Source organism: Augochlora pura, chromosome 4, assembly GCF_028453695.1.
Source record: "Augochlora pura isolate Apur16 chromosome 4, APUR_v2.2.1, whole genome shotgun sequence".
NCBI lineage: Eukaryota > Metazoa > Arthropoda > Insecta > Hymenoptera > Halictidae > Augochlora > Augochlora pura.
This window is the reverse complement of record NC_135775.1, coordinates 6,828,815-6,841,432: the sequence shown is the minus strand read 5'-3', so window position 1 is coordinate 6,841,432 and position 12,618 is coordinate 6,828,815. Positions and strand designations below refer to the sequence as shown.

At 37.7% G+C, this 12,618-nt stretch overlaps 2 protein-coding genes across 2 annotated transcripts; one reads left to right on the top strand and one right to left on the bottom strand.

The window, feature by feature from the left end:
* Positions 1–454: 454 nt before the first annotated feature.
* Positions 455–5,148, bottom strand: Cpa (F-actin-capping protein subunit alpha). The gene is made up of 4 exons (XM_078177707.1): positions 5,042–5,148; positions 4,226–4,560; positions 3,403–3,652; positions 455–3,318 (listed from the first exon to the last, which is right to left on the bottom strand). Exons 2-4 carry the CDS (start codon positions 4,421–4,423, stop codon positions 2,900–2,902), a joined length of 867 nt encoding a protein of 288 aa, XP_078033833.1. The 5' UTR covers positions 4,424–4,560; positions 5,042–5,148; the 3' UTR covers positions 455–2,899.
* Positions 2,972–12,474, top strand: LOC144468352 (uncharacterized). Its single transcript, XM_078177764.1, has 19 exons — positions 2,972–3,111; positions 5,500–5,610; positions 5,686–5,924; positions 6,116–6,225; positions 6,323–6,425; positions 6,708–6,940; positions 7,258–7,630; positions 7,719–8,191; positions 8,675–9,358; positions 9,436–9,622; positions 9,703–9,900; positions 9,963–10,572; positions 10,881–10,996; positions 11,080–11,335; positions 11,512–11,648; positions 11,718–11,916; positions 11,991–12,138; positions 12,210–12,315; positions 12,375–12,474. The coding sequence occupies exons 2-19, from the start codon at positions 5,535–5,537 to the stop codon at positions 12,435–12,437; spliced, it is 4,311 nt and encodes a 1,436-aa protein (XP_078033890.1). The 5' UTR covers positions 2,972–3,111; positions 5,500–5,534; the 3' UTR covers positions 12,438–12,474.
* Positions 12,475–12,618: the final 144 nt, after the last annotated feature.

Sequence of the window (12,618 nt, the reverse complement as noted above, 5' to 3'; positions counted from 1 at the left end):
ATATTAAAGCCACATACATATTTGGCACTGCAACTACCGTTTGTACACGGTAGCACATGTATACCTCACGTTAATTTGGAGCACAGCAACGAAAAAATTAACTTAATGACATAAATTGCAAGTAAATAGTTAGAAAATAATATGAAGTGAGTACGCTTGTCTTCTGCCTTACTTTTTACGTTGAAATAAATCATCTTCCATGATATCATAATAAAGATTTCTATATGCACTTCCTTATCATCTGTTTACATTATGTAAACTACAAAAATAAAAGTTAACACATTTTTGAAGTCTTTCGTTCTTTTTGGTTTCCTTAATTGTTCTGCAAGCGTATTACCTACATTCATTAATATGTATATATCTTAAGTAGTAAAAAATCATATTTTTTCAGGGTTTAAATCTATTAATTTCCTACACTGAATCGTGTAGTTTTTAAAAGTTGACAAACAAAATATAAAGTGTCGTGTCACTTTATTTAATCAATCATAACATTTAATAATACATAATTTAACTGATAAATGTATTCTGGTTTAAGTTTTTACATAAGGACATGCGTTTCTTATTTTACGATACACTCGATTGTAGGTAATACCTAATTTTATTATCATAGGCAACTATTCTTCTGTAAAGTTTGATAAGATTCGAAACTTCAACGCTTCATTTGTAATTTACATACGTAACACAAATTACAATGTGGAAATAATATGCACGTTCATATTTACATATAAAATTTCATTATTGCAATATTTAGTATACTAATTTTTTTTTCTTTGTATCGTATCCCTGCATCTTTTTTAATTATTTCTTTTCACAACTAATAAAACGATTTTTTTAGTCTTATATATTTAAATTGTGCATATAGTCTGCTCCAAAGATTTTTTTCCAAAAGTTATCAAATGGTATGGTTAAATAAAATATTTTGAATTACGATGTAACTTACAAAATATGAATAATATTACAAACATGTTTCGAATCCTAAAGTCTGAGAAGTCAAATGGTAGTGTGCTTCGTCGCATTCATTCATTCAAATAACATATGTACATAATACCCCCTCAACATAAAGTGAACAGATTAAGGCTCCAGCAGGCTATAGGCTACATTCTACAATGTACAATGCATTATGTACTTTGTTAGTTTCCGTTTTCGCGTACATGTCTGGTTGTGTAATGTGTGGTAAGCGATAGCACCAAAAGATTCTTCTTTTTCTTTTTCAACATCATTACTCGATACAAATGACCCATACAACTACAATATGATTAACACAGAAATTAAGTTGCAATGATTAACATTTATTTTATTCAATATTATTAAACTTTGCAACGTATCTGCCATAATAGACATACTTATCGTAAAACAATACATCTTAACAAAAATGTATAAATTTATACTTTATGAAATATAAAGTTAGACAAAAATAGTAGGCCTTGCCCACCAATATTTGTTCAGAATTAAGTTTTCCCTTTGTATACTTTGTGTACTGAATGGTATGAACACGTAATGGTATTCTGTACCGGATTGTGAGTTGAAGATAGACATACCTATTCTGTTTGATATTACATATTTTGACATCACCTGTGGCCCCAGCATGCTATTATATTTGTACATAGCACGAAACCAGTACGGTAATATTCGTTTAAAGATGTACAAGATGTGTTATTGTGCTTTTTAAGTGTTACAAGGCTTATGTGTTAGAAGAGATTGTATTATTGTGCATCTAACGAATTGAAATTTTAATCCCCCATTGATTCAAGTATTTTAACTCGATGATTTCATTAGGCTGACCGAACATGCACATGTTAGACAGCTATTTTCTTTCCACTGTGCAACATTTTTCATTATGCTATACCTTGACCGTAAACACCACAATATCGATGTAATTTAAAAAAGGTATTGAACCTTTTTTTCTTTAGTATAAAGCTTCAACTTCGAGCTGTGATGTAGTAAATGTAGCTTCAACTTCGAGCTGTGATGTAGTAAATTGCATAGTACAGAAATTATGGAGCAGAATAATACATTCATCCAAATTATCAAGAAGACAATAATCCGTATAAGTAATCGTAATGAATAAATTCAATAAATGCAACTCACCAAACGGGCTTCTGTTAATTATTGCACGAGATCAGGAAAATATAAATTAGCTATTTTATATCTGTCCAATGTTAACAAAATTGATTACTATCTAATTGATAAACTTTGAATGAATCCATTAATTGCATTAATGAATTCCAATATTCCACTCCCAAGTTTCAGATTCATATTTGATTTTTGCTAATAATTACAGATTTAACGTGGTTTGATTGACTAAATATAATTCTAATTAAAATGCTTACCAAAAGTAAGACCAAGGATCCCCGTCACCCCAAATTTGTATATTATTAAATATTATTAATTTTACAAACAAATGTAACACGGATCCATTGATTGAAGATAAACGGGTAAATCAACATTTTAAATGCAGAAAGAAGTAACAAAGTTTTTATAATAAGGATATCAAACCTACTATGTGTGAAATCAGTTATGGCAAAACATTTGCTGAAAGAATTCATTTAAAAAAAGATACGAAGTAGTAAATGTACGTTTTGAGCAATTAGAAGTCGTTAATACAGAACTTAATGAAGAAAGAAAACAGTATATAGCAATACTCTTCCCTTTTTCTGTCAAGCAGCATATGACTGTGATGTTATTTTTTTTTATTGCTCGAGGTCTTGCAATAAGATACAGTATGGGGTCCAGAGGAACCTTGAGTGGCATGCATGAGTTCCAGTCAAACACCTTTAACCAAACATTATTATAGCATTGTTACATTTGCTCCCATGCACATCACACCTCCAGACTTCACCCATGCAGCAAAATGCGCTTTTTAATTATTTCTCTTAATATTATATAAAAAAATCTATTTCTATTGACTTTTAAGCTCTTTGCCAATACTGTACGATACAATTTTGTTCCAGTCAATTTTCGTTCGCATAACGGGTAACTGCCTTCGCAAGGCCTTGAAGGTTGTGTCAGACATTGTTTGGTAGTTTTCCGAAATCGCAGTCTGATAGTCATTTTCTGATTCTTCGACAAGACGTATTAACTCCTTCGCTGTCTGCTTTTCGTTAGAGATTGGTAAGCTTTCTTTTACTTCTTTGCTACTGACCAGCTGTACATTTCCATCTTCATAGTAGTGTACTTGTACTTTAAGGCTACCTCTTAATTCTGCATTTCCTGAACTTGGACTAAAACTTACAGTCCATACAGAACGCCAACGACCGTTCCAAAAATTTTTAGGTTGAAATTGATGATCTTCTATGCAAGCTGTTAGTGTAATGTTACCTGTATGGAAGAAAATGTCATAAATATATTTTTAGTTCTAAATTAAAGTAGAAGTATTAATTCTATATTAGAAGATAATAATACCTCCTTGACTTTTTCCAAAAATTGAACATGCACCATGTCTATAATGGCTTTGAGTGTAAGTTGTTATTTCATCCTGAAGGGCTGACCTCCATGGTTCAGCTACTGGATCCGGTTCATATGGTTCATAATCTTGCGCCTCCTTCCTAAGATGATCATATTTAAAACTTTGCTTACTACGAGCATCGTAAAACCTTTGTGCACCTAGATCATTGTGTTCTGTTATAAGTGCAGGATACTCGCTGCCTTCAATCTGAAGTTAAGCAAAGAAAAACTTTGTGAATACAATGCAAGATACTTGTGTTATCGTGTAACATTTGCTCACAAAATATTCTTCTAATAATCCAGTGCCTAACCTTAACTGAATTAAACTGACTCAACTATGAGGTACACTCTGCTTCAATGTAATAAAACGAAGCAACAACAAAATCGCGAGAAAATAAATTAAAAATCGATTCTGAATATTTTCTGTGAAAAAACCACCAGGAAGTGTAACTAAAATTAACCCTACAGCGCCATACGATTTCGATCGAAATATCACGACGATTTTCACGGTGGAACTTCCTCATACCAGATTGACGATATTTTAAGTAAACAATCACACCAACCAGATGAACATTATCGCGCTCCAATTTCACTATAAAGTCAACGTCACCTGTCGAAATCCCGGACGCGTGTCGCCCGATTAGGAACTGTACTGGACGTTGAAATTTGATCCCGCGCGTTCCTGAGATACCCTGATCCACGATTACCACAAATATGGGACAACACCGCGGATACTATCATAAAAAATCGTAGAAGATCGCCAGAGAGGTCGATGATGTACCTTAACAGGCGTGAGCTGATCCTTGTTGTATTGAGCAAATGCCCCGGACGCACCCTCCTTCAACAGGTTGTCGTTGTTCAACAAGACTCTCACATCATTGAAAACCTCGTTGAATTCGCCCGGTGGCGAGTGTAGTATAAAGTCCGAAACTATTCGTACTTTTTCTTGATCAGGAATCACATCTCCGTCCGCCGCCATCTTACCTTTCCACTAGCACGCACACTCCGCGATGTCAAACCAAGGTTAGTGCAGTGCAGGTTGTACCGGCGTATCGAAGCACTGCCCCATATACCCGGTGACGCATCACAAACGGGACACGTAATCCATGATTGACTCTGGAAATCACAGTTTCCTTATTTCCTTCGTCAAAACAATTTCTATTTTATGAACTTCTGTGTTGTACAACAGATATACTTTCTAACAACTTCTTATCGCACATATCTTTTGTAAATGTTTCGAAATTGCTCACGAGAATGCATTTGCATACTTCATGCATGATATTTTATAAATTGTACATGATAATTGTTGCATGAGTAGAGAAACGAATACATACATAGATATAGTAAAATATTTACTTCGCGTGGAAAATTACGTATAGCTTTGTATTGTGTTTACTATAAACAATTATAGATGGTGCTTACAATGGAACTGCGTATACCAAAATGAGTACTTTATAATTTATTCGGTTTTATTTTACTTAATTTAGAGTAATTACGAAAAATGATATTCTGATATGAGGAAGAATAAAAGAACAAACTGTAGATAGTTCCTGAGGAGAATTATCAGCGCCCAAGATAACCACTGTGTTCAACGAACCTTGGCGAGCATAACCCTCGAATAGCATTCGTGGTCTCTCGTGCTTGTTCTCAACCAGGCGTGGTTCTGGTGTTGGCCGATATCGCGTTTTATCAGGATATTTTTGTCCGTTCGTGTAAAGTACCGACCGCACGGGGAAATCATGCTTTCCATTACATTGAAAGTTCGCCGCCGGGTATCTCGGATAGCCCGCCAAAATTTGAACTGCTCTCGAAATGAAAAAGAAATGGGGTTCGAGTTCGAGGTGTAATCGTACCGCGCATTCGCGCCCGAGATACGTGGACTACCATATATGGCAATCTAACCGTTCATTCAACTCGAAATCTGAAATATTTTAAATCCACATGTACGCGGACTGAAAGTTCAATGACCGAACTTTGACAAATTATGAGAGTGATTGTAAAATCAAGTAATTATTATTGATTTTACTGAGCTGATCGTGAAATTCAATTTCGCAGTAACTGTCTTGCGAAAATAGTAGGAATTTGAATACATGGCGGACGATCCAAATCGAGACATTTTGCCCGTGAAGGACGGCTCCTTTGCGGATACTTCCAGAAGTAGCATAGGTTTGTATAATAATGTTCGCTAAATGATTTAAATTCAAATGTTGAAGATATGATTCAGTGATAAAATAATTGTAGACCCCAGGGAGCGGCACTCGGTTTACAAGCTCGACCGTTATGTGCTGGAGGACAAGTATTTGCGTCTGCTCGACGAGGTGACCAGTTTGAAGAAACTGTCAAATTGTCAAGAAGACAAGATCAAACGGTTGGCGACAAAGTTGATGAGAGTGATCGCCAATCCAAGGGCGACACCGGGTTGTTTGAACACTTTCGACGATAAGAATAGAATAATCTGCCTTGAACTCGAAAATACTAAGGTACTTAGGTATCATCTGATCGTTAAAAATATCATTATCCGAAACAATTATTCTCAAACAGTAATAAAGAAGAGATTATTAGACAATTTATTGTTCATGTTAACTCGGTTTACGCTGTAACTAGTTTGTAGATCCATGCGTTTTGCTCACGAAAATCAAATAAAACAGGCGTTTCCCAATCGATATTTTAGCTGAAAGATAAAATCGCAGTGCTGAGGAATCAACTGTTGAGTCATACGATACGCAGTAGGACGTCGTCAAGAAGCCGTAATCCCCAAACGAGGCCGTCGTCCGCGCGCACGTAAGTGCATAGCGTCGTATTACAAGCGATCCGAGACAATCTATGATTCACAGAGCGCAAATCACGATAGATCACTGAGTCGCAATCCTTGTTTTAGAACGAGTCAAAGCGACAGCAGCCGCACTAAGATACCCTCCTGTCATTGCATCGTTCAAACAGCTATTGATGACGACGTTAACGAAGCGCGAAATAAAATCCAGGTTCTAAGATCAACATAATTGCGTTAGATGTACAAAAAGAGGTTGTGGTACGATATGACCTATTTATCATAAAAAAACCTGCATTTTAAATTTTGATTGAAGGTCGAAAAAATCGGGAAGATCAGCTTAAATTCATGACATTTAAACTAAGCATTCTTATTAATGAAATCTTTTTGTACACCTGATAATTATCTTTATAGGTATTTTGGAGGAAATAAAGTTTGTTCTAAAAAATTCAGAAGTCGCACGTATAACTGTTAAACGTTTCAACCTCTTGAACAGGAACTGGAACTTGAAAAGAAAGAAATGGCGAATCGCATGGAGGAGCTGGAGAAAGAGCTCTCGTGCCGCGCCGTCTGCAACCAGAGGGAGAAAGTAGCAGAGAATGTCGAGTACATTAGATGCTGGCGGCAAATGAAGCAGATGAACGATAAACTAATAGCCGTCGAGCACACGAACGAGTCGTTGAACGCGCAAACCAACGATTTGAGGAGGATGCTTCAAGAGGCGACAAAGTATGCTCAACGTCTCCCACGATATTCATGAGTACAGCTTCCGAGGTTCCGTTGTAATAGACAGTTTTGCTTACCCTAATGACACCTGTTTCTGCGCTTTGTAATTTTTCATAAGATGTCTGATAAAACAAACATCCACTTCGTGAAATATATATCATTAGTCGTTTATTGTAGTTATATAAAACAATTTGTTAAGTCAATTCCGACAAATTAAGTTGTGACGTTTTTTAATGCTAACTTTAAGTGAATAATAGTTTTAAGTAGTAGAACTTACGAACTGAGCTAGTATATAAGAATTATTATAACAATGCAATTAGGAACGGTGAGGAGACAACGGCAGCGCTTCTGGAAGAACGGAAGCGATCAACCGATTTGGACGAGGAGATGTTGAAAGCGAAAAACTGCGAGCTTGCTCTACGAGAGAAAGATGAACAGATAAGGGATCTGATGAACGAGATAAAGATACTGCAACAGCATAACAACGAATTGATAGAACTGAGCTCGAAGAACGGTGAAATCGAGCACGAGAACGCAGAACTGAAGAAAAAGGTCAGCGAGCAACGGCAGGATCAAGAAAGTTTGCGGTCAGCCTATAATAGCGAGCAGGCTAACATTATAGCCCTGCAGGCGTCGAACACGCAACTGCTTGCGAAGCTTGAAGAGCTTCAAAAGACTATAGATAGTTTAACGGTACAGTTAATGGTCAGTTTAGAGTTTTTTTAATTAGTGGATAGTAAATAGAATCATAAGGTTTGAATCAGAATAAAATATGTTACAGTCCTTCCAAAGCCAAACGGAGAAGCAGGAAACACAGAGAGTGACGCCGATACCAGCGGAGCAGGCAGATAACATAATTTCGTCAGCGGTTGATAAAGAACCGCAAAAAACATCTTCCACCCAAATAGCACTGTGCACCAAGTGTTGCGAATTGACCGAAGATGTACATCTCCAGGAAAATATTTACGTGGGTGTGAAGCATCCTGTCAGCCAATCTGCAGACAAACACGTGCAAACGGAATATGTCGTTCAAATAATCACCACGGATAAAATAGAGAAATCGACATCGACGGTGAATACCATAAAAGAAATAGTGGAAAACGATATGGAAAGAAGTCCATTGACTCCGGAGAAGATGCTGAAGCTACTGGAACAAGCTCAAATTCCTATACCCACAGATGCATCAAGATTCAGTCAAAAGGATATGGCCAACAATGTCAACTGCAATGACATCTTGGACCTGAATAGGCACAGGCAAGTTGTCTCCCTTGAAAAGCTGCTCTTCGGTGACACTAGCTGCTGACAAATGCTATCAGCGGTTCTTTAAAGCGTCATTTAATTTTTTGTTATGAATTTTGATTTTGGTGTATTTTCTCCCGAAGGTGTAGTAGCAAGTAGGAGCTTCCAGATTCGTATCTAAGATTTTAATATACTAACGTAAGAGGTAGAATAAGATTATATTTCATAAGATTTAAAATAATTAGGCTACATAATAAAATGCTGTCGTGACTGAAGTTAATTTAGGTAAGAATTCGTTTTACTTAACGTTTCCTTCTTAATATTTGACAAGTATATGTGTTTTAGTGTTACTTTGCGTTGTAATATATTGCAATATCACAATAACAACAATTGAAACTGCAAAGTTGCCTAAGACTTATTGTCTACATGAAATTTATAACATTTTTAAAAATCCCTCCGCATATCCATTCCAAACATTACCGACTAATTATGTTGCAGCGATGCGGTAAGATTCAGTCAAGAAATCCCAAATTACCGAGCCCAAAATGACCGTCAGAATTACGATAACCATGCGTGTCCCACGAGGTGCCAATTACCCGATACCGATAAAATGATGTCTTTTTTATTTAATGTTTTTCAAGAGCTTTCTTTGTCAGCCAAAGTGCTAGACGAGGCTAACAGTTTGTATCGTCCTGCAATAAAAAACGATCTGCTTGATCGTAACAATAACATTAATACGACGGGCCCTCGAGCTTCAAAGAATAGTGCTGGAAGATTTCAACAGACCATGTCTCACACAAGTGGAATGGACATCATGAATGGGAGAAGTAGAGGCTTGAGAGCATCCCGAGTTGGTTGTAGCTCAAAAAAGTACTGTACGAGAGGTTGTAGCAGGTCACATCAAAATAAATCGAAGAGAAAAGGATATTTTCCGACTGCGAAGAGAAGTTTACAAACTACAGAATTTGCCGAGAATAATCTTTGCAACTGTAGTAGCTCGCTTGGATGCAACATTCACTCCAATTGCGACTATCGTTGTTGCAACGACAATAATCAACACGACTTGCCACCGATGGTTATGAAATGTGGCACTGAACAGGTACCTCCGATTAGAAACAACATAGTTAATTCTACAGTTCCGAGTAACGGGCAGGATGGAGTCGACGCAATACATTCGCCACGGTAAAAAATAATCTTCCATAAACGATTTAGGAAGGGGAGAATGGTTACACGAAAGAAAAATGATTATTCTTTTGAAGTAAGCTGCTGGATGAGGATAAAAAGGGGTCGTACAGGTCGAGGGACATGAACAACCGTTATTCAGGGGTGGAGGAGAATGAGGAATTGGATGACGCAGCAGCGTTGCAGGAGTATATCACTGAGCTAGATTGGTGTAAACAGCTTATCGACAAGCATCCTGCTACAAATGGTCCGTGTGGAATCCCAGTAAGAATATACCCATTCTGTGACACAATTATAACTTTTTACTAGAAAACTGAAACGTAGATAATGAAAATATTATTTAGGTCAAAGCAATAACGCAAGCCTTGGAACTTCCGCGATGCTGTGGTGAAGTGCCCACTCCGGAGTCCATGTGCAGTATCAATTGCCCAGGAGATTGCGGTGATAACGTCAGTTCAGTGTCCGATCCGTTTCCGATGGTGATACCTGATGGCCAGGGCTTGATGGAACTCCATGTCTCGTCCCTTCAACTTTCAACATCTGTTAGTATCATAGAAATGCGATGATTATTTGCAAATATAATCCTTATATCGAATACGTCCAGGCGAAGGAAATCCTTTTTCGGGAGGCCGACATAAACAATGTTTCGGTGTTCATATGCTGGGATATATGGGACCAAGAAACAGCTTGCACGCCCACGCTCAAGTGTCCTCAGTTAAACTTCAACTTTTCCATAGTCTATCGTATCCCCGATCTTTTCTGCTTCTTCAACTACGTCTTCTCGGAGCTCGTAACATTTCATGTGCTTGTCCACTGCGACGACGGCACCAGCTACACTGTGGCTTCAGGGAAACTCAGCATCAAGGATATACTAGACTATCCGCAGAACAAACTGCACTATGTAGCCCCAATGCACAGCGTATTCCCTTGCTCGGTAGGCATAAACTTCGGACAATTATCTTTGTGGGTCAGATTAAGCTGTGATGTCGAGCATGTCGAGGCGTTCAAGAAAAAACTCAACTTGCCGATGCATCCTGATCCGAGATCGCCGATGTCATCAAGTCGGCCCTCACAGATGCGCACATCACTATCGCCAGTTTACCAATCGTCCTCGAAAATTCATACTACGTCGCCCCCACAATTGCCGGATCAGTTTACGTTTAACGATGCCAGAGATGCGGTGTTCAAGAATATGTCTTATATTAGCACATCAAGTAAAACAAGATTTCCCTCATTGCTGTGTTAGGCGTATAGAAAGCAAATCGGCTTTAATTCGTATACATTGAAATTTCTTTGTTAAATTATTATTATTATTGACTCCAGAGAATTCCCACCCCGCCGTATCTTGCGGAAGATTTTTCCACTTCCCTGCCCAAAAAAAAAAAAATTATTATTATTGACTCAACATTTTTAACATTGCAAAAACGACGACGTTTTGAGAGCTATACAGCCGACTTTCTTTGTGTACACCGAATGGAATTAGGGATTGTATCTCAACCAAATGGAATAATTTTATTCAAAGATGGATCCCAACATCAGGGCCGCCATTATGAACATCCTTTCAACGGCGAAGATCCGTTGACCGTAATGCAAGAGAGCGGATCAGAGTTTCACTTGACCTCTTCACCTCTGCAAGCAGTAACGAAAAAGGAGATTATCACGTTAGACGATGAAAAAGGAGATTCCCGGACTGAGCTGGACGATGTGTAGTCGATTTGTAGTTTTGCGTCGTCATTCCGATGTTATTTTTATTATCATTGAAAAACACGTTGCTGTTTAGGGATCTTTCGAACGGTACGCTGATGACTGAGACGGAGGATCGAATTCCCGTTATGACGACAAGCGTGCGAGAGTTTGATAATATATTGAAGAACGGCACGAGCAAGCCGCCAGTCTCCAAGGATGACTCTGATGACTCGATGCGAGAAGTGAACAATGTTTTATTGGAAAAGAACTGGCAGCAATACCGACGACGAAGTTTTGTTACGTAGAACTAGCTTAATAATATTGGCATCGCGATTTACGAGCTTTGTCATACGAGAGTTGTGGATTGCTTCTTATTAGATTGCAGCTATTCATGTCAATCCTCGAAGAAAACAATTACACTCAGAAATTTATTTATTTTTTATAATGTTACATATTTTCGCACTCTAATTGCAAGCAGTACAAAACTTTCGATTCATGTCGTAGGATTACAAGCAACGTAAATATGTTTAAACATGAAATTATAGAACAGAACGAAAAAGAGGACGGTCAACAAACTAAAGGAAACGGGACTCACGAAAGCGAAGTAAGAATTTCAATGTTTCGGGACCGTTTCAGCTCTCTTGCTCAAACTAAATTTGTTTGTTTGTTTTAGTCTATCGAGGAAAACACGATAATCATTGAGATTGTAAACGTAATTCTGTTTCCAAAATGTTCTGTGTCGGAAAATCCCGAAATACAGCTTCTCTACGTCGAGTATTGTTTCCTTGGGTATCACGGTGCTGATATGGAGACGATCTCTGTGAAAAAACCTACGCCACCTGAACAGAAGTTGACGTATAACTTTCGGAAAAGTAATCTCAGAAAATAAAGCTATATTGCGCTACCTTTTAGAATGGAAAAATGGTATCAACAACTTGAATTACAGCGTTCAGAGTGGACCCGAAGAAACACCGGTCACAAGACAATATACTGAGAGAAATGGTGAACGAAACTGCGGATTCGAAAATAAAATTTATTCTTGTCTGTGAGCCCGTTCCCGAGGAGACCGAATCAAAGGAGTGCATAGAAGTTGGGTAAGAGGAAAGCGAACATTTTACAGTGCTGTATAATTTAATGAAAATTGCGGCTTTAAATGCAACTACAGGTATGCATACTTCGACATAAGGAAGTTCGCGTTGGGAAAAAGTGAAACGATTTCGTCCGTTCCAATATACACTCCAGATGAATCGGAACAAATTGGCCTCATAAAGGTACAAAAAACATTTCGATCGACCTATAAAATATACTTCCTTCTACTTAATCACCACAGATATTAGTGCTGGGTGTTGACACGATACGCCAACGTTTAGAAAAGGTTGATTCCGACGAGTGATCGTCAAAAATCTTGTTTATGTCCATGTAGCCGCATGTCAACGGAAAACTGAACATTTCTGTTGTGCCCAACGAACGGTGATGTTCCAATGACCATTAAAAATCACATAATGAAAAGTTGGAGTTTATTAGAAACGACTTACATCATAATACAAAATAGTCTAAAGTGTATCTGCGTACGC

What these genes read in the sequence shown, in the direction of transcription:
- Cpa (XM_078177707.1), bottom strand. Translation starts at nt 4,423, where the DNA reads ATGGCGGCGGACGGAGATGTGATTCCTGATCAAGAAAAAGTACGAATA. An exon ending in ATCAGCTCACGCCTGTTAAG is followed by an intron (nt 3,653 to 4,225) that starts GTACATCATCGA and finishes GCTTAACTTCAG; the next exon opens with ATTGAAGGCAGCGAGTATCC. An exon ending in TTTTGGAAAAAGTCAAGGAG is followed by an intron (nt 3,319 to 3,402) that starts GTATTATTATCT and finishes TCTTCCATACAG; the next exon opens with GTAACATTACACTAACAGCT.
- LOC144468352 (XM_078177764.1), top strand. Translation starts at nt 5,535, where the DNA reads ATGGCGGACGATCCAAATCGAGACATTTTGCCCGTGAAGGACGGCTCC. An exon ending in ACGGGACTCACGAAAGCGAA is followed by an intron (nt 11,649 to 11,717) that starts GTAAGAATTTCA and finishes TGTTTGTTTTAG; the next exon opens with TCTATCGAGGAAAACACGAT. An exon ending in GACGTATAACTTTCGGAAAA is followed by an intron (nt 11,917 to 11,990) that starts GTAATCTCAGAA and finishes CTTGAATTACAG; the next exon opens with CGTTCAGAGTGGACCCGAAG.